This window comes from Echinops telfairi, unplaced genomic scaffold (assembly GCF_000313985.2).
Source record: "Echinops telfairi isolate 266 unplaced genomic scaffold, ASM31398v2 ScPeMD7_7468;HRSCAF=8506_0, whole genome shotgun sequence".
Classification (NCBI taxonomy): domain Eukaryota; kingdom Metazoa; phylum Chordata; class Mammalia; order Afrosoricida; family Tenrecidae; genus Echinops; species Echinops telfairi.
The window spans coordinates 31,775,471-31,789,378 of NW_022111369.1; the positions used below are offsets into that span (position 1 = coordinate 31,775,471).

General features: G+C 37.4%; 1 protein-coding gene across 1 annotated transcript in view; it reads right to left on the bottom strand.

Annotated features, from left to right (window-relative positions):
• The window catches only part of PTPN13 (protein tyrosine phosphatase non-receptor type 13), a 244,535-nt gene that overhangs the window by 126,041 nt on the left and 104,586 nt on the right, over positions 1 to 13,908 (bottom strand). Inside the window, exon 7 of the mRNA XM_045284339.1 lies at positions 2,734 to 3,297. Coding sequence (XP_045140274.1) covers positions 2,734 to 3,297 — 564 coding nt within the window. The remainder of the gene's footprint in view (positions 1 to 2,733; positions 3,298 to 13,908) is intronic.

Consider the following 13,908-nt stretch of genomic DNA (forward strand, 5'->3'; position numbering starts at 1 on the left):
TGATACCACAGGCTCAAGTAAAAAGAAAATGTTTTGAAAATGATGATGGCAACCAATGTACAAATGTGCTTTATACAATGGATGCATGTATGGATTGTGATTAGAGCTGTATGAGTCCCCAGTAAAATGATTTAAAAGAAAAGAAAAAAGAATGATTGCTTTTGAATTCCAAATCTCAAACATTCCTTTTCAATAATACTTGTAGCCTAAAGTAAACAGTTTATTATTATGTGTAAGTTATTATATAATAATAGAGGTATTTAAGGCTTGCAAGTATTTCCATAATAAACCAACAATTTCAGGAATATATTTTGTTTCGGGTGGGTTGTCAATTATATTCTGGAAAGAACTGGGCAGGTTCATGTGGGAAGAAAATGCCTTTAAACACTTCATTAGCAAAGAAATATTTCAGGAGTAGAATCATCCTATATCAAACAACTCAAAGGATTATTTTTTTAAAAGAATGCTTTCTCTTTCCTTATTATCTCCTGTAATAACCACCAAATTATAAATCATCAAACTATATTTCATAACTAGTTATCAATTTCAACAAATAGGGTTCCAGGGGACGTTTCTCTGTGGGTATGAGAAAATATGTTGGTCTATTTGTGTTTCCTTAAAACACACACACTTTCTGAGAAAACATTATTTACAAATTAAATATACAGAACTTAAGAGAAGATAGTACTCAAACGTTAAAAAATTGAAAAGTTGTTATATGTCTTTATGATGTGCATTCTGATACTATTTGAATACCTTCATCTATTTCTATCATGAGAGTTTGGGGTTTGGGTGGTTTTTGTTTTATTATTTAACACAGTAAGCAACATTTCTTTGCACTAAATATGTCCCTGAAGATAGTAAGCTCATAGTGCTCAAAATCAGGTCAGGCTAATTTATTATTTATATGCTAGTTGTTGTCAACACTAAATAGACATGAAATACAACTTCAGAAAAGGGAGTTTTACTCTTTTTATCTTTTACTCTTTGCTGCCATAACTCCAAAAGTTTACCAGTTATAGTTAACAGTGAAACCTAAGTTTCTATATTCAGTTCTTAAACATTTATAAAATGAGATTATAGAGAACATTTTAAAAATGTACGTTATATGCAAACCATAAAAAGTTTAATATACAGCAGCTTCCTTTATAATTTCACGTGCTTTAATGCTTTACAGTTTCTAGATTTACAAAATCACAAAATTTCTTTTAATAGAAGCTTAAGCACATTGTGGAGCTGTATGTTCAACTCCAGAACCATACCAAACTTAAATAGCACACCTTCGGCACAGTGCTTTCAGAAGCAACCCATGGAAAAATCATCTGACCTTGACTGTGTGTTTCACTATGCTCCTTGAACTTAGAAAACACCTTGGACTTCTCTTTAATCAGCTATGTCCTAGGGTTTGTCTCGAAGGCATGGGGTAAGTTATAGAATGTTAATCTTCAAAAACAGACTGGAAGTCTTTAAAGCTTGCAAGTGACCATCTTCTAAGAGGAAAACATTCTGTCGCAGCCTCCACTGCCCTGAGAGAAGGTGTGTGGCTGTAACTAAGGACCGCACTGATCAGGAGCTCAAATGCAGTTCCTATCAGTGTGGGAGGCGGGGGCTGAAAGTGGTAGAACAAAATGTTCAAACATGAAAAAGACCAGACTTGACGGTCTGATAGAGACTTGTGGAACTTTCAAGATTATGGCTCATAGACACCCTTCAAGCCTTAAACGGAACCCACAGCTGGGGTGGGATAGGGGGTCACCTGACAGTTGAACAACAGGTGGGTCCATAAAGTGCATAATACTTCCAAACCAAAGTTCAGAACGTTGGAAGGTGTTGGGGAAAAAGGCAAATAATGGAAATGGGGAACACAGGAAAGAAGCGAGCAAAGTCGTGGCACACTGCGGGCAGTGCAGTCCGGGTCTCGAAACAAACCGTCAATTTCTGAGTGGAAAAGCAGGTTGTACTATAAACCTTCCTCTAAACCACAATAAAAAGCTAAAAAATAAATTAACTTTAAAATTGTTCCTGATGTCATTTTCTCTTCCATTTATCTATCAAAGGGCAACTCTATTCACATCTGTAGAAGATAATTTTATTCCATTCAATATATTGAAGTTGGTGTGTAAATCGGGTGTTTTTGAATTAGAGCTTTGGCCTGAAACAATTCCAAACTCTCACTAATAAGAATTGTTGTATCCCTCATACTAACAGTGTAATAACTCAACATATTGATCACTTTACATTCATATACAGTACTTTCATTAGGTTTATTTTACAGATGGAGCAGCTGAGACTTATTGGCCAAAGTAAAGGCCACAGAGCTATTAACTGGAGTAACTAATTCAAAGCTAAATTTTCTGATTTTAAAAGTTCACTTTATTATCATCTTAAGGATATATGTTCAAAACTTCATTCCAGATCAAACACATCATCATCTCCCCGGATCTTACAAGCCAGTGGTTTGAGATCCACTGCAGCAGCATCACACCGTCCCACCACACTGCTCCTTGTTCCTGTCCAGGCCACTGGCTGACGCCGCCCGCCATACAGTGCATGAGAGACGGTGTGGGACACCACGCAAAGAAAACAGAAAGCTCGCTCCTGCCCTTGCGAAACTTAACATTTGGAATGCCTTCACACTTGATCAGCATCTCTGGTGGCTGCCTGTGGCCGCACCGTGCAGAGTAGAACTGCTCCGCGGGACTCTCACCTTCAGACACACACAAAATTACTAACCTTCCACATGCATGGCTTTTCTCAGAACCTGAAGTTTCTTCTGTCTCTCTCGGATTCGGTCCAAAGCACTTGATATTGCGGAGGAGGTGGGCAACTCTCGTGGGTGGTACAGCGGGTCGATTTTCTGAGGCCCAAAGATATCCAAGGCTATGCTTCCGTCTGAGTACCTGGCCTCCTTTTTTCTAGGGGCAGTTGAAGTCCGCACGGTGGCTGCCTCGGGGAGGCAATGTGGGAATCTGCCAGTGTCTCCAGAAGCGGAGTCTCTATCAGTTGCGCAAAGCAAGTCCATGGACGAAGCCCAAATCTTCTTCTTGGAAACTATATCCGGGCTTGGGGGAACCTTTTTCCCTGTATGAGTTTTAAACTGGGAAGGGGAGCAGGTATTTTCAGCATCTTCGTGTCTAGAATTATTATCTGATGGAATGTCCTTGAAATAATCTTCCTCATCTTGTGTGTCTCTGATGGACAGAAATCCCATAGATTTACTAAGCCCTTTGTTAAGAAAGGTCTGCTGAGAGAATGGAAGCTTGTCTATGTCTAGCACATCAGAAGTGGAGCTTCTTCCTGGAATGATAAGAATCTATCATGTATGCACAGACTTTTTAGAAAATAAACGGGAATGTCATCTTATTGATATGACAGTGAAAGTGGTGACAATTTTCTAAGTGAAGGGTCCTAGATGAAATGGGATGCTGGTGACGGTAATGGAAAGAGATGCTATGTTGACGAAACTTTCATAGTACAATGTTGCTTTTCTAATAAAATCATTAATACTGAAATTACTTTTTTGAATTGTATTGTTTTAAATTCATGCAAGTGAACTTACTTTGTTTTAAAATGGTAAGAGTTTCTGATAGTATTCAGTTTGATAGAATATTAATATGTATAAAATGATTTTCCCTAATAGTAGAATGCCTAGTGTACCCATTTAACACTTAAAGCGCATTGGTGCACCTCTGGGCCATGTGCGGCCTGTGAAATCACCAACAGCCGCTAATGTCAGCCTCCCCAATGAGAAGCAGTTCAAGTCATCACATTACTGATGAGTTAATTAATGTTTTACCAGTATAGCCCATGAATGATGTTATCAATATTCAAAAGGCCCTTGGCAGAAAAAAAAGGTTCCCTACCTCTGATATAAAGATACTACTCAAATAATGTATTACAATCCAATATATGGCCCTGGTACATTAGGTCTTTTATATAAATATGCTTAGAGAAGAAACAGAGATTGCCATATTCTAGATGGAAAAAAAAAAGACTGGCACTTAGAAGCCTTAAGTACCAATGTATTATTATAGTTAGATAATTCCTGTTTAATGGAAACCATATGTTTCCATAACAGACCACTATGTACTAAAATAATAATTTTTACCCTAAAACTTAATGTGTCATTATTTATCAAATATAAAAAAGTGCTAATTCTTATTTATTCTTTTGTTCCTGATATGTTAAAAACCAGTCTATTTTGTTAATCAATAAAGTTAAGATACACACCAGAAATAACTGTCATAAATCAATTTTGTGACTCTATACATTAAATAATCATGGAAAAGAAATGTAAAAAAACACTATTTTTACTAGTTGATGGTCCATAAACACCGAAAATTTCCTTAAGTATATTTGTAAATGCACTTTTTTATAACTGACTTGCTGGAACTACAATATACACTAGTAACTAAAGCTCTTCCAGAAATAATATATAGCTAGTCATTCATTTCAAGAGATCAATTGCCTTTTCAATATACCAGGTTAAAATTTATAAGCTTTAATTCCATGATGAGAGGTAATTACTATAAAAAGGGTTAACTCATTTAAGAATGGCAACAAATGTTTTTAGTTGAGAATCAGATTTAAACACTGCTTATCTTCTTCTTCTTCCTCCCAAACATGGACCCATTTTACTTTATGCAAATAAGCATTAAATAGATATTGGGACATCTCATATGAAAAACACTGAGAAATATACCACGCTCTACTCAGCCAAATGACTATCATAGACTTTAGCTTCTAATCTAATAAGAAAATTGGCAAAAAGATGTCTGTCTTACAGTTATTTCAGGGGTAATTTGCATTTCTAAAACAAACCACGTTTTGACCCTCATTAATATTGTTATTAAAATAGAAAGCTTTGTTATAATCTTGAATACTGGTATAATAACACTGTGATAGGTCAGATGGTGTCTGCTGAGGCAGGGAATTGTATAATGTGGTTCTTCTAGTCAAAGTCTCTATAACTGCCACCAAACCACCTTTTTCTGCATGAGTATGGGCAAGGAGGTCAGAAAAAAAAACACCTGATAGGATTCAACTGTGAGTAATTGTTAACAGGACTGTGAGTAATTGTTAACAGGATTCATTGGATTGCCATGCTGGGTATGAGTCCGACGAGAAGCAGGAAGGGGGAGTCTCATTACCAGCAAGAGCCAGGAGTGGAGAAATGCTTCTGGACCCCTAAATCCCCGCACAGTTATCCAGATGACCACTGTGACGTTAGAGGAATGACAGAAAAGTAGCAGCAGCAACAGAACCAAGAGCCAGAGCGTGAGACAAGAGTGGTGGGTTTCCCAGCCTACAGGGCAAACCAAGTTGAGTACTTACAGTAGGAAGCCGGCTTGTGGAGTAGGGTGCCTCTGAGCACTTAACTGAGGGTGCTGGGTTTGCTAACCCATGGAGCTGTAGCTGAGTGTCTTTGGGTTGAGACTTGCCTTTGGGAATTTAGTAAGAGCCCTGGTAAAACTCTGTAACACGTACCGACTGAACAACTCTATCCTGAGCATTTCCACCTGCTTGTAACCTGTTAAACCTGCTCATCAAAATTGCTGGCTGAATTCTGTGGGGCCATTGCAATGAATTATTGAACTCAGTACCTGAAAACATAGAGAATGCCAAGTAAGATAGAACACTTGTGCCCCTCTACCCTCAAAATGTGTTGTAATCTTAGCTTCTATACTTATGATTACAATCCCATTTGGTTATCATGGTTATAACCATGATTAGTTTGGGTGAAATATAAATGATTAAACAAGCAAGTGATCAGGCAGAAATTGGGGGAGACACCAAGTCACATGAAGGTTGCCTGGGAACAGAGCTCAAATAGATAAGGAGCTTCCTCCAGAGTCAACAGAGAGAAAAAAATCCTTTCCCTAGGATTGGCACCTTGAATTTGGATTTCTAGCTTCCTAAAGGGTGAGAAGTTTCATTTGTTAAAGCTATTCATTTGTGGTATTTCTGCTACAGCAGCACTAAGTAACTAACACTTTGGTCCCCTAAAGTGCGGGTGCTGCTCTAACAAACCCATATTTGATTTAAATGCTTAACATGATGAGATTTTGGGCCTGAAATTGACTTAAGACTTTTAGGTTGATGCGATGGGATGTATGTGTTTTGCACCTAGAAATGACATACATTTTGGTGGACCAAAGAGTGGAATGGATTGAGTCCTCGTGTTGTAAATCCTAAACTCTGTAGCTCTGTCACTGTAGAATTAAGCACTGGGCTGCTAGCCACAAGGTCAGTGGTTCACACCACCAGCCCCTCCAAAAGAAAAAGATGAGGCTGTCTGCTCCTTTAACGATTTAGTCTCAGCAACTACCTAGGGCTGCTATGTCAGAATTGCCTCCATGGCAATGAGTTTTGTGATGGTTATGCTTATAGTTGAAAAGCCATGTGAGACTAGGTTGTCTTGTTGTGCTAATAAACAGGATTAATGAAGGGTGTGCCTGTCAGTCTGTTTTGAGATATAAAAGAGATAAACCAAGCAAGTGAACAGGCAGAGTTGGGAGAAGAAAAATGCCACTCCCCATGAGACACAGGAGCAAAAGCTCGGAGACAAGGACATTCCTCTAGAGCTGACAGTGAAAGCTTCCCCTACAAGTCTGTACCCTGCATTTGGACTTGTGGCCTCAATAAAGGGCTCTGGTGGTATAGTGGGTTACATGTGCTGGTCACTGCAAGGTCAGTAGTTCAAAACCATCAGTGGCTCCATGGGGAAAAGATGAGGTATTTTGCTCTCCTAGAGTTACTGTCTGTCCTATAGGGACGCTGAGCGAAAATCCACTCAATGGCAGTGTGTTTGGTTTTTTAGGTTTGGAGATGTGCTAGAGAACCCCATTTTGCAAGTGATTATGGATGGCAGTGATTGCTCAAAATCCATTTGCATGTTCCCCAAATGGATTAAGCCTCCATTGAATTCCTTCTGGTCATTAACCAAGGATGTAGATAATCTTGATCTGAGGTAGAAAGCCAAGTACATTAACTCCACCAGTCAGTCCAGGGAGGGGCAGTCTTCTCTTGGGGGCTTACCAGGATGCCTCCTTGATGGAAGTGGCCAAACTGGGACAGTCCTGGCTGTTACACAGTCATGAGCCATGCCCTATCAGTCTTGCTCTGCCCGCCTTGGTTGGAGGTGCCAAGACCAATCCTGAAAGCCTTCTAACTAACATAATGTAAGTGTCTCAATAATGGTCTCATTCCTGCTTCTGTAATCTTACCTGACCCTGTGCTGTATGGACTTGCTACCAATCATTTGTGACAGGCCCCTTGGTTCCATGCCTTATTTACCTAACTCCCCAAGTGTGAATCCTTACACCAATGGACCCCCTCATCTGGAAGATGTATCTGTCTGTGTCTTTGTCTCTTTTAAGACTTAATAAATATTCTCCTTAAACTATATTTGAGACTGGGGGCTCCTTTGTACCCTTAAGCAGAGCCCCCTAAACTGTGAGAAAAGATACTTTTTGGTTAATGACACTCATTTGTTATATTTCTGTTAGAGGAGCACTAGGTAAGACAAATATATAAGAGTGAAAAAGAATATGGAGCATACAGCTAAACCCAACCACCTGCCATCTTTTAGTGCCAAAACTATCAACAAATGTTCAAACTTATTGGAGAAAATCAAACAAAAGGGTATATCCTTGCTTCATATTCCAAGAATACAGAAGTGTCTGAAGAAAGTGCTTTCTGGCCTTTCTATGCTTAATTCCACAGATATACCCACGTCTCCAAATCTTTAACACTGTATGGTTTGCCACCCCACCCTAATACCCTCACCTGCTTTTTCCCTTATCCACCTATTCATCATTCAGCAGCCAGAATGATCCTCTAAAAATGCAAACTGTATACTGTCACTCCCTCAGGCAGTCGCTTTTCATGACATACCATTGCACTTTCAGAGCCCTGGCAGTGTTGTTGGCTAAGTGTTAGACTACTAACAAGGTTGGTGGTTTAAAACCACAAGTAGTTCTGTAGAATAAGGATGAGGCTATCTGCTCCCATAACATTGTACAGCCTTGGAAACCCTTTGCAGGGTTACCATGAGTCAGAACAGACCTGATGGCAGAGTAGACTATGGTTTGGTCCATTATTTCATATGCGTGTGACGATTTCCAACCCAGGGTTCACCTTCTAACAATGTCCTACTGTAATCTGAAAGGTTTTGACTGAGGAATTTTGGGACATTGATCACTAGGTCTTTCTTCCTTGTCTTAGTTGGACAGCTCCATTGAAACCTGTCTACCATAACCCTGTCTGAAATACCAGTCTCATAGCTTCCAGCATCATAGCAACAAACAAGGCACCACAATAAAGATGCAGATGGATGTTATCTGTTATACATAAGGTCACCATGAATCAGAGCCAACTTGACAGCAACTTAAAATTTCACTTTAAATACAATTTCAACCCCTTTTAAGGTATGCCACTTGAATCCTCGAGGTTTGTCTCCACTCCCCTTACTTCACTCTAGGCCTCGGGTTTTCTGTGTTAAGCTTTCTCATTATGCACATGTTTTTTCCTCTGTAATGACTGCTCTATTCCAAGACCTTTCTCATGATAGTTGTTTCTTATCCCGTGGTTTCATTTAAAATATGGCTTGTTCAGTGGAGCCAATTTAAAGGAATCATTATTTAAATAGACAATTTCCAAACCGTATCCTGGTTCTATAACTCTTCTAATGGGTAAATGTGCATTCTCTTTTTAAGTTGTCATTAGATGCCATGGAGTCATGTCTGGCTCATGGCGACCGTACACACAACAGAACAAAACAATGCCCAGTGTGTAAATCATGAGGAAAGCATTAACTATAATCACGGGCCATGGTATCCTAAGAGCACTGTGCCTTCTCACTAGCCATATGGTCCTAAAACTAGTATTTTCTTAGGTTGCTCTTGGAAAACTGCTGATGTAGAAGTATTCAGTTTTTAAGTCTTGATGTAAATTAAATAGATATCAAGGGATTTCAGCTTATATTTATATAAAAAAGCCCGTACATTGTAATTAAATTACATGAGCCAGCATATAATTAAAATGAAAATAATGCACTGAAATTCTTATACTAACTTCCTCTGTTTCTACAGAATATGCCAAATTTAACTAAGACTCAAATTGCCTGTCATTATAAGCTTGAAAATGACAATACAAGAACTAATTTAGAATTCCATGACTATTACTTATAAAAGATTACTTTGACCCATAATTGTAGACACTTCTGGGTTGCCAATAGAAGAAAGAGGGATGGGGAAACAGGAAGAGGGATATAGAACCAGAAGAAGGTAGTGATAGTTTTGAGGAAACTGGGAAGAAATTTAAGGATCATGGTGTGAGATAGGTTTGTATGATGTTTGTGTGTCTACAGCCTGAAGCAACATAATCAGATTATTAGTCATAAAAGGACAAAAGACTTTGTTTCCACAAGAGGAAGGAAATAGTAGGCAAGAGATGTATTGAGTGGTGATTTCTCCAATTGATTCTTTAGCTTAGAACTATCTGATTCTTGGAGGGGGAAGAGACACTTCTTTATAAGTACATAGTAGGTGTTACCTATATCACAAAACATAGGTGTTGCCATTCTTAAATCTTCCTAATTATCAGCAGTTTCAATCCATTTGTTCATATTAATGGTGCTATCTTCAACTGCACAACTAGATTTAGAATTGCCTGGCTAACACTTCACAGGCTGAATTTCAGCAAAATATTTATGTAAATAAAACAATTATGTTTTCCAATAATTTAGTTATGACAACTAACATAACTTCTAAAATCACCCTCAAATGTAATAATATAATACTGTGGTTGCATTACGTTGTGAAAGCACGAAGGAAAACAATTCACTAAGGTGGAATTCAAAATGACACTTCAACTGGCCTTGCAAGTGGCGGGGAACATGGAGTTCTCAGCTCAGATTTGTAATACCAGTGAAAATCATGGCCTGCCGATAACCCCAGAGTCTTTTAATCATCTTATTTAAGACTAGATAAAATGCAGTTCTTTACAGTTTTTAACTCCCCTTTCTTTACACTGCCTTCTTGAAGATTTTTCTAAATATGTAGCTCTTACTTAACTAGCAATAAACACTATTGAACTAAGTACAGCTAATCTCTATGCTTACAACCCATGATGAGCATAGAACGGCACCCAGCTGTTATTTTTGAAAGCAAAGCTAGTGACGCTCCTCTTAAAACAATTTCAACTGACTGCTTCCCCGACAGTCCCCATTTTGCAGAATCAGTTCTTTTGTCAATTAGGCACAGAGTACACCCAGACCACTTGTCTTACTCTATTAAAATTATGTCATTGTTCTTATTCCTCTCCTGCAAAATGGAACTAACGTGATATAAAAGTCCATTTCCTACCCATGTTCACATCTCCAGGTCCTGGTACAATACGAGGGGGCTTCCGACACAGTTCATGGAAAAATGGAATTAAAAGAAAATGGATCCCCTACCCCCCACCGACTTGTTGGAAGTCCCCTCACAGGTTCCAAAGGCATCCTTGTAGTGTTGATTATGCCACTTTTTGAAAAAATTTAAAGACAAGTAAAGTAAGGTTAATGAAATTTACTGGGGAAAGTATTGTTGGGAGACTTTGGGTTTCAGTTCTAGCTTTACCAATCAATTTTTGAACTTAGGCAAGTTACAGAATTTCCATGTTTCTCACTTTACACATCTGGAAAAAATGTGAATATAATCTATTATTCTTTTTCTTAAAGTTTACAGGATAAATGGGCTAGCACATGAAGTGTTATAAGCTCTTCTTAACAAAGAACAACTATTTAAAATTTGCCTGTTTTTTTCTGTGAATTTTCCTCAACACATAATTATCTATTGAGGAGGAATTTTAAATTTCTTAAATCCAGAGATTAAAAAATTAAATTTAAAAATTCTCCCTGGTAAGTTTTGGGTTTATTCTATAATTTTAAAAATCACATTCTTCAACATAAGCTAAGTAGTGACTAAAAGTAAATTTGTTGTCTCTTTAGTTCAGAGAGTTTATAGACAATATTAGATTTCATACAATTCCAATAATCTAATGTACAAAATGGAACCATCAGTATTTTTCTTTTGGAGAATGCATAGTTTGCTAAAATTAAATAAATAACAATAAATACAGCTTTTAAAGAGCTGCAGATAAAATATTTTAAAGACATTTAAAAAACTACTTGTACAAACAGTCCATTTATTTTCATTGATTTGAAAAATATCCCTTATAAAGATCATTGTGTGTTTACCTGAACTGTTAAAATATATTATCCTTAGTTGTCATAATTCACCCTTTCCTCCTCTCACACATACAGACTTAAAACTTAAAAATCCACAGCATGTCTTAGAAGGTAACTTCAAAATGACATTTCAGCATGAAAAGCAACTCTGCAGTTCCCCATCTGTCCTCACAAATGTGCTCATCAAGAACATAATAAAGAAATGCAATGTTATCAATACGCCCAAGTTCTGAAGCACTATCATCCTGATCTGATCATGGTGTAGGTTTCCACCTTGAGCTTGGCAGGAAATGTTTGATTTCTTTCTGCTTAGGGAAGCCATTTTATCAGCATTAACAGTATTCGGTAACAAAGTGGGGGCAGACAGCCCACTGGTTTAGGACTTAGCTTGTGTGACAGATCTGTGGTGAGATAAAACGAGAGACCTTTTGAGGTCATTTGCTTGAAAAAAAATTATTTTTACATTTTACTTGAACAACCAAATCACTTTGATAAAAGGCATTACTCTTAAATTCTCTCCCTTTTAAAAACTTAATTGTGTATCTCACTGCCCATCTACTGAAGACTACTCGGGAGCTTCTGACTACGGCTCGGTTTGCATGAAAGGGACAGCTATACAACTTAGTAGTTAAGAAACAGTGTCTTGGTTAAAAGTGACCATTAACTGTCAAGAAGAAGTAACACTGGTGTCACAGAAAAATCCTTAATTATTTTTAAAACCTTAAACTTCTTTCTGCTTGGTAACGTTAGTTAGTATCTTCATCTTCACTCTTTGCGTGAATAAAACTTTGCAATGGCTTTGAGCTAGGTTAAAATGTAAATTAAAAGGGCCTTTTGTGCAGTACTCATATGGAAGGGTCAGAATTGACTCAATGGCAGTGGATTTTTTGGTATTGTGGAAAGCAATGGCCAAATAGATCTGAGGAATCGGTTTGCAATCTACGTGATCTGGACGAGGTCATTCTTTCTCTAAGGGCCTATCATACCACTCGAAAACGTCAACACAGCTTGGTTCATCCTCAGTGATGGTTTAGAATGCCTTACAAATTCTCTTTCTTTTAGAAAGAGGAGATTTCGCATGTGAGTAAGACATAATTATTCCAAGATAAAAATCAAATCAATGGTCATTTTATGTTATAGTCTAGTAACATGAGACAAAATGATGAACTATAGTTTATTGGTTATGTTTTAATGCACATACAAATTAAGGTTTAATGTAGGCTACGTAAGTTACTAAAGCATAGTCTTGCATATTTTTTCATGGATCATGAAAATTGTATTTCAAGTAGATGATTATATGTTATTATATTACAAACATTAATATCTTATACAACCTTATGTCACACAGCCAATCAACAAATACCACTGAATAGCTACAAAAACTGCTTCTCTTTCCCAAGCATCTACAAAACAAGAGAGCCTAATCTTCATTTAAAATGTAACTATAAAGATTTGTGTTTTTGTGTGTGGGATTGACAACTATGTTACCCAAATTCAGCCGAATCTCTAATTGCCCTGTCTAATGCTGATGTGTGCCATCAAGTCCATTTAGAAGAGCAGCCCATTCTGACTGCTTCCCAGGGCTTCCTAGGCTGCAATCTTTACCAGAGCTGATCACCAGGTCTTTTCTCTTAGAGAAGGTGGGTGGATTTCAACTGCCGACCTTTTGGTTAGGTGCTTTAACCACTGTTACACTAGGGCTCCTTTATAATAACAATGTGTAATAATTAATATCCACAACATTAAGAATCTGAATCATCAAACATAATGTCATTGAAGCTATGTTAACACTTTATAGTCTTTAAAATTAGTGAATTAAATACAGCAGGTGGTGATTTTTTTTTGTTTTCTGTAGACCCATGGTTAAGTATATCTGAGAAATAGGGATAATGGGAGACAGGGATATTTAATGTGAATGTCTCATATATAAGGAAAAACCAACAGTTCTTTAAAATTTAACAGTACATAACATTATATTTACTAAATCGACAAGTAAGTGACAAGCAAGCAAATAAATGTCCACTGTAATCAGGTCACTTAATGGTAGAAGGAGATGAAAGTAAGGAACTCCAAAAAGAACAGAGAGTAAAAAAGAGAGAGAGATTAGAGAAAGAACAGGAGAAAAGAAATAAGGGAGAGATGGGGAGGAACAAGAAAGAAAAAGGGAGAAAAACAGCTAACAGTTCCCACAAATTTAATGTTTCAGGTATTAAAGCGTTTGGTGTTCATATTTTTAAAAGTTTTTCATCAAACTATTGACATTTTATAATTTTACTCTAAAGTAGAAGACTAAAAATGTGATATACTATCAAATTGTTGCCATTCTTAGTAAGAATACTGTTATCTCAATGATTCCAGTTTTATCATTACATCAAATCTTATTATAGTTTTAAACTAAAGAGAAACATTACTATCTGCAAGAAGATATTTCTATTAATGGGGACATTAGTAATTAAATGGTTGCCAGAAAGGATAAGGATACTGTGATAGTTAAATACTTTCTTATCAACTTGATATAGAAAGTGTAGAATTGGAGTCTAGCCTGTCGATTAATTCACAGCCTGATGGGCCATATTGTAAGGATGGTCCTGGGGACACACACTCCCCCAACCTCCTTCTACCTTTACCTTCCTGCTGGTGGATCCTGGTTGCTGACAGAGCCCTGGAGATGCATC